This window comes from Equus quagga, chromosome 1, assembly GCF_021613505.1.
Source record: "Equus quagga isolate Etosha38 chromosome 1, UCLA_HA_Equagga_1.0, whole genome shotgun sequence".
In the NCBI taxonomy this organism is placed as follows: Eukaryota; Metazoa; Chordata; class Mammalia; order Perissodactyla; family Equidae; genus Equus; species Equus quagga.
Window position 1 is genome coordinate 75,797,809 of NC_060267.1, and position 12,798 is coordinate 75,810,606.

General features: G+C 41.2%; 1 protein-coding gene across 1 annotated transcript in view; it reads right to left on the reverse strand.

Moving 5' to 3' along the window:
* Positions 1 to 12,798, reverse strand: part of FKBP15 (FKBP prolyl isomerase family member 15) — a 52,953-nt gene that overhangs the window by 15,909 nt on the left and 24,246 nt on the right. Inside the window, exons 11-19 of the mRNA XM_046667347.1 lie at positions 12,067 to 12,124; positions 9,652 to 9,759; positions 7,039 to 7,141; positions 6,461 to 6,567; positions 4,379 to 4,493; positions 2,875 to 2,984; positions 2,481 to 2,588; positions 1,933 to 2,027; positions 674 to 776 (exon numbers count right to left, since the gene is read on the reverse strand). Coding sequence (XP_046523303.1) covers positions 674 to 776; positions 1,933 to 2,027; positions 2,481 to 2,588; positions 2,875 to 2,984; positions 4,379 to 4,493; positions 6,461 to 6,567; positions 7,039 to 7,141; positions 9,652 to 9,759; positions 12,067 to 12,124 — 907 coding nt within the window. The remainder of the gene's footprint in view (positions 1 to 673; positions 777 to 1,932; positions 2,028 to 2,480; positions 2,589 to 2,874; positions 2,985 to 4,378; positions 4,494 to 6,460; positions 6,568 to 7,038; positions 7,142 to 9,651; positions 9,760 to 12,066; positions 12,125 to 12,798) is intronic.

Consider the following 12,798-nt stretch of genomic DNA (forward strand, 5'->3'; position numbering starts at 1 on the left):
TTCCTGATTCTAAACTGACTGAAGTCAAACAGCAGTACTTTACTGTTTTTAAAAGACTGGCACCTGAGCCAACAACTATTGCCAATCTTCTTTTTTTGGTATTTTTTTTCTGCTTTTCCCCTCCAAATCTCCCCAGTACATAGTTGTATATTTCAGTTGTGGGTCCTTCTAGTTGTGGCATGTGGGATGCCAGCTCAGCATGGCCCGATAAGCGGTGCCATGTCTGCGCCCAGGATCTGAACCCGCGAATTCCTGGGCCACCGAAGTGGAGTGTGCAAACCTAACAACTCGGCCACAGGGCCAGCCCCAAACAGCAGTACTTTAAAAAGCTCTGGCAGACTCAGATGAAGGAACAAACTAAACAACCTCAAATTTCACTAAAAACACTTGTTATGTGCCATAACAGGAATTGTCTGACTAGTTTCTAAAAAGCCGTATAATTCTTACCTCAATTAAATTACTCAGATGAGTGATAGTTTTTGAGTCAACTCATTGCAAAGCGTATTATAAAACAGACTCTGGGTGGTAGATATATTGAAACCTGTCAGAAGATATCTAGTTCTCTTCCCAATGATGGCAAAAACTCTGCTGAAAGCAGACTGGTAAGTACGTACACAAGCCCACTCCTTAGCTCTACACATCCTGACGGGCTTTCTCTCCCCAGTTACTTTACCTTCTCCTGCTCAGCATGCAATACTCTTGCCTGTGTGTTTTCTGTGGCTGTTTGAAGTGAGTTGTTCCTCTTCTCCATCATCAGGTTACTCTGCTCAACATATCTGAAATAAATAGGGGAAAAGTCAACATTTATCAAGCACTGAATGTATACCAGGCACAACCCAATGCACACTCAGTCCTTACAACACTGGCTCCTATATCTTCATCAAAAACAATCTGAAAGCATTTGGTTTTCCTTACATCTGCAGCCATCAAATTTGGAGGCAGGAATCTGAACCAGAGGTGAAGTGATTTGCAGAATGAAGAGGAGAGGAATTTGAAGCATGTGTGGTATGGGCGGGGTGGGCGGGGGGAGATGAGAGAGGAAACAGATTGGAGTGAGGCTTCAATGAAGAGGGGAGAAGAAAAGAAAGCCACCCCACACACAAACACAAACACCATGTGGGAGACAAGAGACATTGGAGAAGAGAAATACAGGAGAATGGAGTTTTTTTGTTTGTTTCTTTCTTTCTTTGCTGGGTAAGATTCACCCTATTATGCGACAACTAATATCCATCACCAATCTTCCCTTTTGGCTTGAGGAAGACTCACCCTGAGCTAACATCTGTTGCAAATCTTCCTCTATTTTGTATCTGGGCCACTGCCACAGCATGGCCACTGACTAGCAGTGTAGGTCCCTGCCTGGGAACTGAACCTGGGCTGCCAAAGCAAAGCACACCAAACTTAACCACTAGGCCACCAGGGCTTGCCAGAGAATGATTTTTTAAGTAAATGCTATCTGCTGTGCCATGTTCCCTTGACTCCCCCATAATCTTCAGAAGGAGTTATAAAAATTACAAAATGCTTGGGTTTTATATGGAAATCAGTGAAGTTCTGGTTGAGTTCTGGTTGATAAAATAGAGTCAGCCCACAAAGAAGAGAGAAGAGTTGACAGAGTATTTCTAAGAATTTTCCAAATATTATCACCACTTTTACACATGAGGAAACTAGGGCCAGCAGGAATAAAGAAAATGCCCAAAGCACGTAACAAATGAGGAGCAGAGCCGGGATTCCAACACAGGTCTGCCTTACATCGCAGCCTACTGAGTTCTTTCTACTGAAATAGCTCTCAGAAACATGCAATAATTCACGTGACAGGCAGGAAACAGAAACAGAAATACATATAAACTTCCCTAAATAAACATGTTTGTTTAACTGGGGCATTTACAAGTTAAACCGTTTTGTCCGTCTTAGCCAGTGCCCCGTACCTGTCATTACCTCTGATTTCGTTCAATCAGTTCACTAATCTTGTCATTCTGTTCTTCTATCCGACCGCTCTTTTCAAAGATCTCTTGCTTCAATCTTTCGTTCTCCTATAAATTCAAAATATATGATGTATAACAAGTTTTTAAGAGAAAAGTGTCAGATAAAAGGGAATAAACTTGAACTGACAGGGGACACTGTTACATATTTTGAGACAAAAAACTAGAACTTATGTCCACAGAGACATAATACTTAAAACAACACATCAAATTATACCTGATGGATACAAATCACTATATCCAATAGATTAAACATAGAAATGGCTATAAAATGAATCAAAATTCTGAAAGATCGTCAAAAAGAAATGTTTCCTTCCGACCAGACAGTGATAAGTTACTTGGATCAAATTAAGCCATAATGGATTTTCCAGAATTTCCCAACTCAGCATAGCATTTATCACGTGCTCTCTGCTTTGGGAGTGGAGGTTTTAAAGAGTAGCACGTCTTGGGAGACTAAAGGGGCAAGGCCTGCAGGCTGAGTGCTCTGTTCTCGATCACTCTCACCTGAACAATTCGTTGGATGTTGCTCATAATCATGCTTGTTTCCATTGTAACCGACATGCTGGGAATGAGCAGGGAATTGCCAGCACTACGCTTCTGTAACTCATCAACCTGCAAGAGGGGTGCCAGAAAGACTTTGTGAGAAATTTTTAAATGAAGAAATAGAATTTACCCAAAATCTGACCACTTTTCTGAGGTGACTACCCAGTTTCTGAGGCAATCTCTAACGTAACCTAGAGTTTTCTTCTGCTAACTGGATCCCAATATAATAACCAACTTCTAGGGAAATAACTAACTACTGTGAATACAGGAGACTCAGGAAGAGTTTACCAAAGCCCTGTTTGTACCCCCGATCACATCCCCACTTTCAACATAGCCCCAACCCTGACTCAGTCACCTTAGTCATGAGATGATCCATTTTATCAGCCACTTTGCTGACTGCCATTCGAATTTCAGTGTTATGTTGCCGGGCTTCAGTCATGAGAAATGAAGCCATGTCACCTGATCCTAAACAGACAGAAACCAAAAAGGAACTTACAAAACTGGAGCAGAGGATATTGTATGAGGCAGCCCTTTCAGCAGAGGAAAGAAAGAAATGAACATTTCCAAATAGTAGGAAATGCTGTAGGTGATTCACACTGTCAGGAGACATAGAGAAGACAGAGACACGAGAGCTCCAAAGTTAATACCTAAGCCATGCACCTGCAAAGTGCACGAGGGATACAATCTGGTCTAAGGGGACAAGATGCCCACTTTGGTCTGCCATAGCACAGATTGCTTCTCCATTCATCCAGCTGAATGCCAGACATTGTACCAGCTACCAGCGATAGAGAAATGAATAAAATATGGTTCCTGCCCTTGGCAAGCTCACAGTCTGGTGGGGAGACTCACAGGTAAACAGATCATTACAACAGAGTGTTTTAAGTGCAAAAAATGGACCATGTACAAGGTACAAAAGGAGCACACAGAAAAGCCAGATTAACTCTTTGGTGACCCATGTACACATTTAAGTCTCTGGGAGGAAAGGAGGAAGGGATGGTAACAATCAGGGAAGGCTTCGCAGTGGAGATGGCAGATTTGATGGTTTCCCAGATAGAGGAGGGGCAGGGCTTCCAGACAAAGGCTGCACCCAGGAAACCCTTACCACTCCAGGACCATAAATTATGTTGTAGAATATATGCGCTTCCTCCTACCACTGTCCTAATACCAAAGGTGGTTACTGTGGCGAAGACAAGCTGCAGAACAAGAAGGCAGGCTACCATCCCAGCTGTTTACATTTCATTTTATCCTTTAACACACGACAACCTCACTTGTCCACGCATATAAGATATCTGAAAAGTTACCCAAGTAACTGTTCACAACAGTTCCCTGTGGTCAGGGAGTTTTCATGATGGGGGACAGTAATTTTTTACTCTATACCCTTTTGTGTTGTTTGACTTTTTTATAAAAGTATATTATTTTCATAATTTAAAAATTTTAACAAAGTAGCTTTCTTCTGAGATACTGAATACCCACAAACAGCTATCATGCTTTCTCCCAATTTCCTACAATGTTTTACTCTTTTACTATTTTCTGTAAACTCTACAGAGCCACGTGGACAGAGGAATTAAAAAGGGCTGGTGGGAGAAAATGCAAGAAACAAAACACAGACAGTGGGCATGAGGGGTTTTTTAGTATGATGAAAATGTCCTAAAATTGGATTGTGGTGACGGTTGCACAACTTTGTAACTTTACTAAAAAAAAATCACTGAATGGTACACTTAAAACCAGTGAACTGTATGGTATGTAAATTACACTTCACAAATCTCTGTAGGGCAGAGATTTATTGGAGTAAAAATGAAAAAAGGATGAGAGGAAGGAAGGTACAGGAAGAGCAGAAGACGAGAAACCAAACCCCCTACCTTGAAAATGGGGAGCCTGAGAGAGTGGCGCTGGGTACAAGGGCCGAACGGGCTGCAGCTGGGAGGTGACGGCTGATGCCTGGGGATAGGCGTAGGCCTGCATACCTGCATAGGGCTGAGAAAATGCCAAGGGACAGCCAGTTTATAAAACATTCATACCTCTCTTTTTTGCTTAATTTGTCTTTGATGGAATAAAATGGATAAGCTGGAAGGAGACTCAAATTTATTGAAGCTGGAGATGGATGAGCTCAGGGTTTGGTACTGGATAATAATTGCAGCAGGAAAGCTACCTATGTGATCCAGTAGTACCCAGTCACTGAAGCCCTACCCAAAAAGTAAGGGGAGGGGGGTCTCAGGCCACTCTCCGGTCCTCTGGTGATATGATTTAATTAAGCAGGAATTCAGCCATCGGGCCTATTGATGGTCTAAGAAATTTTAAAACTAAGCAAACTCTGCTTAATTTCCATTCAGGTAAAAGGAGAGGAGTTCACTGAGATTCCAAATTAAATCCACCAGTTTTCAAAGGCTGCCTCTCCCCTGCTAGATCCTGATGCTTTCCTGTGTGGCCAAGAGCTCTCAGTTTCCTCTGAGCTTTGGTCACCCCAACTATAAAATGAAAATAAGAATACCACTTCTTAGGGTTGTTGTACGGACTAAAGGAAGTGATATATAGGTAAAGTTTCTAACAGCTCGTAAGCGCCTGGCAGATAGTAAATGCTCTATAAACAGCAGCTATCATTTTAATGATGATGGTTATTCTTCCTTGAATTAAGGAAATCCAGTTCACTTCCAAGGACAGACATAACAACCCATCCATTATTTAAAAAGAAAGGAAAAAAAAAAATCTTAGGGGCCGGCTCCATGGCCGAGTGGTTAAGTTGGCACACTCCGCTTCGGCAGCCCAGGGTTTTGCCAGTTCAGATCCTGGGCACAGACATGGCACTGCTCATCAGACCATGCTGAGGCAGCATCCCACATAGCAAAACCAGAAGGACCAACAACTACAATATACAACTATGTACTGGGGGTTTTGAGCAGAAGAAGGAGAAGAAAAAAAAAAGAAGATTGGCGACAGAAGTTAGCTCAAGTGCCAATCTAAAAAAGAAAATCTTAGGCGGCCAGCCTGGTGGCACAGCGGTTAAGTTCATATGTTCCGCTTCGGTGGCCTGGGGTTCACCAGTTTGGATCCCGGGCACAGAACTACACACCACTTATCAAGCCATGCTGTGGCAGGTGTCCCACAGATAAAATAGAGAAAGATGGGCACAGATGTTAGCTCAGGGTCGAGCTTCCTCAGCAAAAAGAGGAGGATTGGTGGCAGATGTTAGCTCAGGGCTAATCTTCCTCAAAAAAAAAAAAAAAAATCTTAGTCTATACAGATACTAATTCTCCACTAGGGAGTGGGGAGAGGGTAAGGTGAAACTTTTCTCAATTCTGATACACCCTGTCCTAGTGGGGCATAGCCTGCCCACCAATGCTTCCACTCCTCCATTACGAATTACCACGGAAGCAAGGGCCTGTTACCACTGGGAGTACGTCTTATCCGTCAAATGTGTCAGGACAGAAGAAAAGGTTCACTATCCTGGCAACAGTCAGCAGAGAGACACAGGCTGCTGCCACTGTCTTCTGTGAAACCAGGAAAAACCTACTTTAAGAAATCACTTTTGGAGGATAACTAGATTGCAGAATTCAGCTGTGTGTTCCATAGTCTCCACTTTCAACTCATAACCATTCTGCTGAGTTATTTGATAGAAAAGAACACCAGAGACTTGAATACATACCCTTCAACCAGACATGTGTGAAAAGGAGAGGAACAAATGTTGGTTGGGCCTCTACTACGGGCCAGGCCTTGAACCAGGTGCTCTGCTCGTTCTCTCATTTAATCTTTACAACAACCTGTAAGGGAGGTAATCCTGTGCCTGGTTTAGAGATGAACAAGTGGTGGTTCCAGAAGAGGAAAAATCATAAACTCTAACTGTGGGGAACTGCCACTGTACGAACGGGGCAGGGAGAAGAAAAGAGACTGACTAGTACCGTGATAAATTAAAACTTTTAATTGATACGGCTTTAAAATGTTATTACCTGAAAGGACTGGGCATTTCCAGATACAGCTGAGTGGGAATCGAGAGGTGCAACTTGCATTAAGGCAGCAGAGGGTGCTTGGAGCCCAGAAACAGACGGCTGAGGTGCTAAGAGAAAGCAAGAAGTTTTCACTGTCATCCACCCCTTGCTTCTTGGTACAAGTCCAGACCAGCACCTTACACACCATCACGCTTCAGACTTGACCACTTTTCTCACCTAGTCCCCTAAAACCAACTCTACTGGAGTCTCAGCAATGGGCTAGTAGAAGGATATTGGGTGTTCTCAGGTCCATGTGACTCATGCCTATGATCCCATTAGCTGGCAGGAAGTGTAGAATGACATACAGGGAGATGTCTTATCAGCTGAATGCAGATTTCCAAAACTGATGATGCAACAGCAGGAGACACAGCAAGCAGACCAAACACACCTCCAGGTCTGAAAATGCCCTACCCAGGGACAAACTGACAAGTTTTACGCTCTAGCCCAGTTCTTAGCACTGAAACAATGCAGCCTAACAATCTAAGGACAGTGATGACAACTTTGGTGCTGACCCATTCAAGGCCACAGAACCCCCTTACCTTGTGAGGTCATCGGTGGTAGCACTGGATGGGCTGGCTGAAGAGAGGGCTGGATAGATGGAGGTGCCATGGGCTGCCCGGCTCCTCGCAGAGCATTCACATCCTGAAACAGGCACAAGCATGCTGCTTGCTACGTATATGGGCCCCTAACTGAAGACCCAGGCTGACTATTCACCCACAACCTGCTTACAGCCAGTGTTTTTAGGCAAAGAAGAGGAAGGAAAGGTGAGAGTTTAGGGCACGGGTTATGGGGAGAAAGCAGTCTGTCATGTACTAGAGGAGAGCCCTTCTCCCCATAAATTATATCAAATAATTAAATATCGTTAATTTCCTCAATCACTCTAAGTAGCTGATGCTTATTGTCTGAAGCAGTTAAAGTGACTGTTCTCCAGAATGTATCACTTTCCAAACCAGCAGCTACCATAAGACTGACCTAGTCTGTTCCCACAGAAGAGGGGTCTCTTGCAAGGAAACCCAGGGAATAAGGCAGCCTCTGCTCTTTGGCTATATAATCTCCACAGACCTCAAGGTACTCACTGAAAATCAGATAGAGTAGGATTCACTGCACCTCGTTACCATGCTGTTTTGGGATAATATAGTTTTAGTTTCCCCCCACATTCATTCTTTTCATAAAATCAAAGCAATGTTGGTCCCTACTGCAATTCTAAACAAAGTTATCCCACAAACATCTTCCTGATCCACACAAGGAAAAGAAAAACTTGAGACATAATATATAGTGACTGCGATCTGCTATGCTGCACTTTAAGGGTGGAAATCTCTCTCTGATCTTCTTTTTTCTGGGGGTGAGGAAGATTGGCCCTGAGTCAACATCCATTGCCAATCTTCCTCTTTTTGCCTGAGGCAGATTGTTGCTGAGCCAACATCTGTGCCAATCTCCCTCCATTTTGTATGTGGGACACCACCATAGCATGGCTTGATGAGCCATGTGTAGGTCCACACCCAGGATCCAAACCCATGAACCCTGGGCCACCAAAGCAGAGCATGCAAAACCAACCACGATGCCAACAGACCAGCCCCTCTCTGAACTTTTACTTTAGAATTCCTCCTTGTCTCCCAATATTCTCAGAAATGTATTGTGCATTTCTGGAAAAGCATCTCAGTTTTATATCACCACAGCTCTAATTCAACCTGTATTTCTAACAATAGAGTGAAAGCAATTATGCTAAATCAATGCAACAGAACACTGGGTTACCTTTAAAGGTAATAAAGCTTTGCTTTACGTACACTATTTATATTATTGATATTAACATAAGTGTTCACAATATAACATTAAGTTAAAAAATCAAGCTACAAAGCAATATATAAAAAACAATGCCCCAGGCTGGTCCACTGGCATAGTGGTTAAGTTCGTGCTCTCCCCTTCAGTGGCCCAGGGTTTGTAGGTTCGGATCCCTGGGCAAGGACCTAGCATCACTTACCAAGCCACACTGTGGCAGCACCCCACATAAAATAGAGGAAGACTGGCATAGATGCTAGCTTAGCAACAATCTTCCTTAAACAAAAAGAGGAAGATTGGCAACAGATCTTAGCTCAAGGCCAATCTTTCTCACCAAAAAAATAATGCCCTTTTTGTTAAATATGTCTTCTTACTTTATAATTTAAATATTCTACAATGAATAAGTAGCACTAAAATTTTTAATAAGAATATTATCTTATCCAAATTTCATTTCCAGAAACCAGATAAAAGCCAATCTTACAACAACAGGTCCCAGAAAGCCTATCCTCCTTTAAAATGTTAAATCTACTTAGAGCTCTTCCAGGAAGAAATAAAACGAAATTGTGAAAAATAAAGCCTATTTTGGAAAATTTTTTCTCAAGAGCATCACTTTTGCTTTGTCGTACACCAAAGTCAAAGAATCCTAAAAATCAGTCTCTGTTATGTGTTCCAATTCAATTGAGAAAGGATGATTTTATTCAGTAAGGAGCTAACTACTGGGAAAAGAACTAAGAACTAAGTTACTTCAGATCATACACCAAATTCCAGATGGATTAAAATTTTAAATATAAAAATGAAATAATAATAAATATTTTATAAATCACGTGACATTTATAATATATGAAAGTGGGAAGGCTTTCTAAGCATAATGTCAAAAGCAAAAAACAAAGGGAAAAAACTGATAGATTTGATTGCAATAAAATTCTTGAACTTCCAAAAAAACCACATCGCACACAAAGCCAAAAGACACAACAGTGTGATCTTTAGTAACACGTAACTTCAGTGGAAAGACCAACATTTTCCAAGAGAGTCTAAACATTCAATCATTAAGTAAGAAACTGAGCATCTTTTATGGGTTGGGCATCATGCTGCCTAAAGAGCGACTTTTACTGACAGTGGAGATCCCAGTAGAAGGCGAAAATAACTACTTAAAATGGACCACTTCTGGTGGTAGACGTACAGAACTGCTTCCATTTCTCAGTGGAAGTACTAATCACAGTAGAAACATATGTACCAATATCAACCTGTATCATTTTGAATATAAGCTCTCTAAATAATGATTCTGGGTGAGATGCAGAAAAAGCAGTAATTTCAACCAAAAGAACAGAAGATAGGAACATCTGCACTATTCATTCTAATACAGCCAGGGGACATACTTCAATTTCTGAATCATTGGAATCCAGCTGTGGTGGAAGGATGGGGAGCATGGGCTGGCCCATTTTAGCCATCCGAGAGATCAACTTGGCCTTGACTGTATCAGGATTCTAAAAAGAGAGGAAAGTCACAAAAATCACTGTAATCAAGGTTCATTCTCTTCAGTCCACTCTGTCTTTGGCTCTTGTATAAAATCCTTCAACAAGTCCCCCTGCCATATATATTTCTAATCATTTCTTCTAAAAAATGAAAATTAAAGATTTCTTGCCTAGAAGCATACATGGGTCACAATTAATAATAGCAGTAAAAAGAATTTCCCATATGTTGGAAGGGACAATGTAGTTTCACACATATTACTTCATTTCAATCAAGTCTCCCCACCAGGCATACTTACTCTCATTTTACAGATGAAAAACTAAAGTATAGATTAAGGGAGGGAGGCATTTCAGATGATAGTACTCTCTCAAAAGCCTGAGTGCCCTCAGCAGAGAGAGATTGAGAAGAGATTTGGGGAGAGAAGGAAAGAGGAGCTCTTTGTTCCAAATTTAGGTTCATTTAATTCTGACTTGGCATTGACTACACACCCGCCCCTGTGCTAGAAGCCTCTGTACCCATTTACTGGTCCAAAGTGCAGCCTTGAGTACATTCCCCTGAGGGTGCACAAGATGATCTATTGGGTGTAAAAAGAAATGATCATAATCTCTATTTTTAAATTATCTTGAAGTTACAGTAAACATAAGACATTAAGCTTGTTTACAGGGATGAAGAGTACGTTATATAATTTGTAAATAGACATACACTGGAAGGATGTGCTCATTTTTTTCTTAACACAATCAAAAAAGCTGGGTCCATCAAGAGAGGACTAGTTATATAAACCATATCCACACAATGGAATATTGTGATCTAGAGATAAAAAAAGAATGAGGAAGTTTTCTATACACTAACATGGAAAGCTATTGTCACATATATTCTAAAATTACGAGCAAGGTAGGTAACACACATAGTGCGCTTTTTTGTGTGACAAGGGAGAAAAATAAAATATACATTCCTATTTGTTTGCATCTACATAGAGAAAGTGAGAGAATATATAAGAAACTAATAAAAGCAGTTACCTAAGTAGGGGGGAAGATGGGAGGGGGTACATGAGGGTAGGGGTGGGAGTGAGTCTTCTCAAAAAGTGCATCTTGTTATTTTGTTTTGATAACTGTACCATATGCATATAATTACTTGTTCAAAACAAAAAATGAAAACTTAAATGTAAAAAGAAACAAAAGATGGTTAATTTTGTTATCTGAATTTTGCCTCAATTAAAAAAACAAAACTGTGAAAAAACAAAAGAAATAAAAAAAGGTTAGAGATCACTAGTCTACCAGAAGTTACTGCAGCTTAGAAACAGGTGACAAAAATAACTGTGTCCAGAGAGTACAACAAAACTAATGCTGAACAATTTTTGTGGTTGTTCAAAGATATGAGATTGTAAGTGTTTTTCAATTTTCTTCTTTCTTGGTTGAACCTTCTGGCTTTAGGAGGTCACTTTTTATATATATTTGATCAATTATTTGCTTTGATTTGTCAAATTCCTGATTTGGGCTGAAGACAAACAAGTCAACTAGGATTGGAGAGAAATTAACCATCGATTTTACTCCAATTATCCCGCTTCCCAGTGTGGCAGGTGAAGGCCACAGAGCTTCAGAACTTCAAGTGCTTCAGCTATCACCTCGTCTGCAGGTAGCAAACTCATGCCTTCACAGTCCAGGCAGGGCAGACACAAACCACAGTGGACGTCCTCCTAAAGGCATTCAGATCCACATTTTACTACGACAGTATGCTAGTCTTTTCATCTTTACACCTGGGCAAACACAGAGGCCCAGTGATCTGCTCAAAGCCAACTACCTGGTGAATTAGTACAGAATTCCTCTGAGAGAATGAAAGGATGAAGATATGTAGTGTTAGCAGTAATGAGGATAATAACAAGAGCCAATGTTAATTGAGCTCTTACAATATGCCCGACACAATACTGAAAACTCCACAGGCATTATTTCACTTAAACCTCATAAAAATCTCGAGAATGACTGAAGACATGCTATATGTAGACTCTGAGCTCAGTGCTTTGGAACGAAATCACAAGAACCCTATAAAGGGGCTGTGAGAATCATTCCATTTTAAAAATGAAGACACTGAGGACCAGAGAAGTTAGAGAATTTTCTCAAGGCCACACGCTTGTAAGAATAAAGATTTGGAGCCAGGTCTGTCTCTGCAGAAGCCCAGGCTGATCTACACTGACTCCCAAGTAAGGGGAACGAATAAAGCCTGAATCATTAGTTCTTGACATTTCTTTTCCCTCTAAGTGACCACACCCTAGGCACACGAAACCTTCTCAGCAAACGGGGGCGAGGGAGACAGACTCGTATACTCACTGTGTTCATAGAAAGCTGCTCGCTGAGGGAGTTAGATTTGGCACGAAGAGCTGGCTCCCTGCAAGCAAGGAAGATATATCCTGAGATGAATACAAAATCCATAATTCCAAGGCCAGATTATACTGGATAAACAAACTGTTTTTGAAAATATTTGCCAATCTAATGGCTGCAAAACAGAACTTGAACTCTTCTTTAGTTTGTATAATCTCTGAAAGCTAATAAAGATTAACAATTTTCCACTCATGCTTATTATTTATAGTTTTTTCCTTGGGTACATATTTTTTGTTCATTATGCCTTTTGCCCAATTTTCTTTCAGGGTTTGGCAGGTATTCTTACATATCTGAGTTCGTGCTTTTATAGACTATGAATATTAATCCTTTGTCAGAAAAACCTGATGCAAGTGTTTTCCCCATTTCCCTCATCCCATTTTTTCCCCTAGTTATTTAAAATTATTTTAGGGGCCGGTCCGGTGGTGCAGCAGTTAAGTGCACACATTCTGCTTCAGCGGCCCAGGGTTCACTGGTTTGGATCCCAGGTGCAGACATGGCACCGCTTGTCAAGCCATGCTGCGGTAGGCATCCCACATATAAAGTAGAGGAAGATGGGCACAGATGTTAGCTCAAGGCCAGTCTTCCTCAGCAAAAAGAGGAGCATTGGCAGCAGATGTTAGCTCAGGGCTAATCTTCCTCAAAACGATAAATAAATAAAATTACTTTACTTTTCAATTGTAT